We start from the raw sequence: 6,343 nt of genomic DNA, 5'->3' as shown, positions 1-6,343 counted from the left end.
CAGCATCAGTAGCAACCATGTACCAGTCTGGAAACATTCTCCTGAAATAACAAATCGCCTGTTGTGCAGAGTGCATAGTCTCTTGTATAAGTATAATATATGGCCGAGAGGAGTGAAACAATTCTTTGAGAGGCAAGAATTTAGGAGCGACCCCCAGTCCCCGGATATTCATAGAAATAATGAAGTTCATTGCAAACCCGATGGGGCCGCATTTTCTCTAAGGGCCCAAGTTGGAATGGAGGAAGCAATCGGGAAATCAACCAGATCATTGGATACAAAAGGAAAATAAGGGATAGTCTTAGCACACCCCCAAAAGTGTCTGTTGTCCCTACCCTTTTTATGACGGACCGTAATGTTACCCGCGAAGGTAGGACTGATTTGTGGAGACTTAGCACCCGGGGCTTATGAATGGTGAGAGATCAGAGGTCTAAAGTTTTGCGCAGGAGAAGGCCATCCAGGTCACTATCTATCGAATTGGTAGGGGATGTAATCGGAGAACGTGGTGAAATGGGACGGGTTTGGGTGTCAGGTGAAGTCTGAGGAACCTGTGGAGTAGTGATACGGGGTATATACATGATATGAGATGGCGAGATATCACCATGTGACATCAGGAGGGGAGGCATCACCCCAGATGTGGATGGGTCCATAGAAGAATGGGGAATATTCTGGTCCAACATGGGCAGTGAGTCATCCGACAGAGCAGTCCCAGTACCCTTTGAGGAAGGGGAAGTTGGAATCTCAATAGGCACCGGATTAACACGTTTAGGTGACAAAAAGCCAGAAAGAGAACAAGGGAGAGAGAAAGGTGGTGTACTTGATATACGACGTGTATCACCTGCTGGTTTACCAAGATCCATGCCAACAACAGATGCAACATTTCCGCCACCCTCAGAGACCGGATATGCATGTAATTTACATCAATACATAGTGCGCCTGCCACCCAGACGACGTGGACATTGCGCCATCAGATGGCTTGTGTGGTGACAAATGAGACATCTAAACGGAATACCCCAGAAATCCAATCTTTGATGCAGATGAGTCTCTCCCCAGTAGATTTCAATATGGTCAGGGAATCCCCCACTGTAATCTTTTTCAACCAATATCCAAGCAATTCGCTTGTCCCATGCACCCAAACACTGAGGGTCGACGTATACAAATTTCCCAATGGTATTACCTATATCCACAAAAACCTGCCGCATCCAAAATTCTATAGGTAAACCAGGTAATTTAACCCAAATCAGATTATTTTTGGGTGTCTCCTTCAACAGGTTAAAACCAATATACCATTCATGGAGGCCCAAGAATCCCCGCCCCTGAACCCATGGAATTCTTTTGATTTTCCGCAAATCTTCCTGGCACAGAAAGTGGAAGCTATACCACTCATTCATAAGGCGCACTACCGACGACATATAACCTAGGATGGATTTCCATTTAGCTTCCACCCACTTCCGCATCTCACCTTCCGCCATATTAGCAAAATGCCATCAGCCCACCAGTGCCCTTTTTTATAGACTGCTCACCCGATCATGAAGAACGTCATAACCAAAACTGAGAATAGGCGCAGGAGAGAAAATTTTAATAGAGTGGCCATGTCTAGAGCACAGTTGACGATATCCACATGGATCTTGAGATGGATTGTGTAGTGCATGAGCCCCACCCAGCGCACCATCAGATAAAACGATGTGGTCCCCAGCCCCCCCATCACCTGAGCCATCCTCAAGCGTCAATCAATATGGATTCCCCCGGAGTGACTCCGCCTCCAGCGTGGCATGGATAAATGCCTCGTGTGTAGGTGTAGGTATCTGATTCAAAAGGGTCCATGTGATCCATCAAGTGGGTAGTAATGAAATAAAGGTGAAAATACCCGAACTTATAGTAAATAAATATGTGGCACATAGATTGTCAGGAGATATATCAGAGAGAATTCCCCTAGACCATCAGAACCACAAGAAAGTTCTAGCTTGTATATCTAAGTCACTATAGAGAACAAGGTTTGATCGAATACTGCATCAATTAGGAATTTTGATGATAACAGTAAAGGAACAATCCACACAAGAAGAAAATATAATGGGTTTTAAGTGCATATTGAGGACTTGCTAAGAAGTGAAAAATTCACATCGAGGGAAAACTGATTGGCAAATCCGAAAGGTGAATTTGTAGGAAAGTTTAATTTTCTCCCATCATAGTGGTACCATAGTATTAAGTTCTTTGGAGGAAATTAAAGTAGGTTTATGTTGTTTGGAGTTATGAAATTGTTTGTTGGGTAAATTTATTTTCAAGGCTTTTAGTGATTCATATTTAAAAGTTTTCCAGGTAAAATGTTTACACTTTAAATTTGAATTGAAGAAAATTGATAATTGCATGGATTGAGCTCTTGGAGAAAGAGAAAGAACATTGATGTTCTTTGAGGATATATAGAGAATATCTACTTTGGGTAGAAGTTAGTAGCATGTTCATTGGATTAGGAATAACAATGAAGGACTCCAATAGTAGATCTAACAGAAGGATTATAGAAAATTGCAACAACAGTGTATGTTTGCATGAGGTCAAACCAGAGATAAATTGGTCTTTATGTTTTCAACTAATTTGTGAGGCAAATTGTTGATTATAGGTAGTAGTGATGAGGATGATTACAATAGGAGAATTGTAACCAAGAACAAAGAAAGTTCCTGAAGAATTGTGGCAAAGAAATTCTATAAGTTCTAACCGAGGTTGGAAGAAGGATGACAAGTAAATGTTCTCAAGGGAAGTGAAGATCTACAGAATCATAAAAGAAGCAAAGAAGCTAAACAAGTTTTAGAGGAGAGAACCAAGAGGCCAAGTTCAAAGGTAGATTGGTGAGGTATTGTAATATGTTAAGGAGTAACTTGTTATTATAGAGGCTTGAATGTAGTTTACAAGTGGACAAGGTAAACTTCAGAAGGGAAGGAGGAAGAGGACTACTGATAGGCATGTTATGGGTTCAAGTGTAATCCACAGGAAGTTAAGTGATGAAAGGTTTGAGAGGGAAATTGTTGAGATGAAAGTAGAGATGAATGTACTAATGGAACTGCTACAATAAGGTGACGATTGATTTTGTGAAAGAAAGTGAAGTGGCCTAGGTTGCAAGTGAAGTTGGAGCATAGGTTGAATGCTCAATTGAAGGATGAAGAGCTCAAAGAAGTAGAGATGAATGTTCACTATTGTGAACCAGAACAAGGACCTATCCTTGGTGAAGATGAGGATGGAACTGATGAGATCCAAGGATCTCTTGATTTTAAAACTAATGAAATGTTTGTGAATACAAGGCATACAAGTTTAGATGAGGGAGAGTTGCCTCATGAAGAAAATATTGAGGAAATTTCAATTAATGGAATTATGGATGAAATTCTTATACCAAAGCAAAGAGACATCCTTAGAGACGAGGATGAAGAGAATGAGAGACTTAGTGCAAGTCTCATGTAATATTGTGGAAGTTCATATCAATATGAGGATTTGATGTCTAAAGCATCGAAATAGGCCAGTGAGCCTTATTATTTTAAATATAATAAATTGTGTATAACTACAGGTTTTGGTGAAGATGGATAGCCATTTATAGTTGTTATGGATATAGAGGAAAATCATAATCTAAATTTTATACAAGTGGAGAAGAAGGAGTGTCTTTATAGATAATAAAATAAATACATTACCAAAAACCTATGATGAAGGAAGATGAGGCAGCACAGTCTCATAAAGGTATAACTGAAATATATACATAGTTTTGTAGTGCAATTACTAAAGGACATTTGCAAGAACATGTTACTACAGTGAACAAGACACAATTGGCTCAAGGAGATAATGAAAAGTAGGACAATGATGAAAAATAACATATGTATGCAATGCTCGTAAGACATGATGAAGGTCTTATGCCAGAGGAAATAGATGTAGGATTCAAGGAAGAAACAAAGCTCTTAGAGGAATAGTTGGTAGAGGATACAAATGTTGATTATGACATGAAGGTTACAAATTCAGTTCAAGGTAATTTTACTAATTTGTGTGAAGAGTTGAAACTTCTTGAGGAGAGATTAGTAAATCAGAAAGTGCATATTCAACTTGTAAAGTTGAAGTTAGAAGAAGAGGAAATTGTCTTGGAAGACAATAATGAGGAGGAAGTTATAAGGCATGAGCAACAAATAGTGAAGCAGGTGTATAAACCAAAATTTGGTAAGAGTCTTGAAACTCTTATGCACAAGGAATATATGCAGCAGCAAGTAAGAGATGAAAGCAAGTTTCAGTAGTCAAGGACAAAGTTGGATGAGGAAATTGACAAGTTGTGGACGTTGATGAAGAGGATGATCAAGAGAAGGAAATCCAATAGCAAAATGCAACCAACTGAGAAGCTTTACATCAAAAAAGAAAGTGGATGAGAGTAGCAAAGGATTTGGAAGCCTAGAGAATTGAAGGCAACACCAACAATAGGACAGTAGCATGTTGGGATGAATGGACAATTGCAAAAAATGTTTTGGATCCAGGAGGATTATCACATCAAAGGCTTATGACCATGAGGTCATAATTTTTTCTACTTGGGAATCTAATGTAGGAGCATCCAAGCTTCCCAAAGCCATCAAGCATTTAAAGAAAAAGCTCCAAAGGGGTTTCAACATTGAAAATGAATTATAATTCCTTATTTGCAAGTAATCATAGTTTCTTTAATTATTATAGAAAGTATGAATCATATTTTTAGAAAAGCTATGGATAGGAAATATTTTGTCCATTAGGAAAAAACAAATCTTCCTTGAAAAACTTGAGATATTTAGGGAATAATGTTGGGTATTGTTATATTCTTTCCATGACTAGCACCAGGCATTGTTATGTTGTGTTTGGCGCAACGGGAGGGGTTGCTGGGAAGTGGGGGGGGGAGGGCGGGTGGAAATGCCCCCTTGATGGGGGTTTTGCAGGGGGACAATAGCCTCCCTTGCACATGATCCAAGGAAACACCCCGGAAAGAAATTTTTTATGCGGACCCAATAATAGTTAAGCTGACCAAGGATGGGGGGTAGACCCAAGAATCGTATGCGGACATACCCATGGTTTTGCGAATGGTTTTGGGCATGATGTTTTTCCCCATGGTCTTTTATAGATCCAGTCAAGGGAACTACAATTATGTTCTAATCTAGGGATGTGGGATTGGGGTTTATGAATGTTTCGACATGTATAAAATGTATTGTAACATTGAAAGAAATATAATAAAAAATCAATCTGGGTTTCCCAGTTTAGGTTCCAGGAGAAAATCTCTATGTATATTTTTTATGTTCTCACCATTGTATATTTTTTATGTTTGAAGAATCTATTTGCAGGTAATTTCTGTACACAGTTAAAACCTACAACTAAATCATGGAGTGATTTATGTATATTAGAAAATCTACTTGTTTCTAAAATTTGTATTTAATCATTGTAAACCTAAAGGCAAAGCTAATGACCAAATGAATGTGAAGATCAGGTCAAGTGATGTATCTTTAATATTTCTCGTGAAGGATTTCTATATCTCCTGGTTGAGCACTTTCTATTAGAAAAATTATAAACTTAAACAGCGATTCTGCATGCGGAAAGAACTGAAAAGAATCGTTGAAACTTAATGCCCAGGTGTACGAATTACCTCCAGCCATTGGTGAAAACTCTTGATGCAATTTCCTTCTGAAAAACCACGCTCCAGCTGCCCAAGCAAAAAGAAAAGAATGCAGCTGATCTGAAGGCACTTCCAAGCTCTGCTATCTCAGCTAGATGGTGTACAACTGAAGGGGATTGAGAGATGAGCTTGGGGACCAAACAGATGAACCTATAGCTAAGCTTCCATCAAGCTTCTAATAGCTATGTGTTAGATGCCCACAAATCAAGGCAGAGAACTCGAATCAAAGTAATGGACCACTTTAGTAGCTCCTAATAATAAATTTAGTAATTGCAGTTGATTTTCTTAACTTAAGGAAACTACTGCAGCTGGTTTCCATAAGTTAAGGAAAGACTGCAATTCCATAATTGTAGGCAGCAATTGTGTAAAATTAATGGAGCTAACATTCTCCCACTTGGTCCATACTTCCAAACTTAATGTCTCAACTTAAAAACCATTGATAATCTGTATTAAGTAATAGATACATGAGTCATGGCGATAGGTCCTCTAATGACGAGTATTATCTTCCATGTATTACTATGCATTTATTCTTATTATAATTTATGTGGCAACAATATCTTAATGAATAAACCTTATGTTTATTCTTGGTCCTTCTTAAATGAATTTTCTCAAATCAACTTAAAGTGCACATAAATATGAGAAAAAACATCACAATAATTAAGAATTTCATTAACATAACATTGTCCATACAATGAGAAA

The 6,343-nt window shown here is 38.4% G+C and overlaps 1 protein-coding gene across 1 annotated transcript; it reads right to left on the bottom strand.

Moving 5' to 3' along the window:
- Nucleotides 1-917: 917 nt before the first annotated feature.
- Nucleotides 918-1,469, bottom strand: LOC149226412 (uncharacterized). The gene has a single exon (XM_089380193.1). The coding sequence runs from the start codon at nt 1,467-1,469 to the stop codon at nt 918-920; it is 552 nt and encodes a 183-aa protein (XP_089236319.1).
- Between the last annotated feature and the right edge of the window lie 4,874 nt (nt 1,470-6,343).

This window comes from Pinus tabuliformis, chromosome J, assembly GCF_031772625.1.
Source record: "Pinus tabuliformis cultivar Carrire ecotype Pingquan chromosome J, CPIR1, whole genome shotgun sequence".
Lineage (NCBI taxonomy): Eukaryota > Viridiplantae > Streptophyta > Pinopsida > Pinales > Pinaceae > Pinus > Pinus tabuliformis.
The sequence above is the reverse complement of the archived record's forward strand: the minus strand, read 5'-3'. Positions and strand labels throughout refer to the sequence as shown.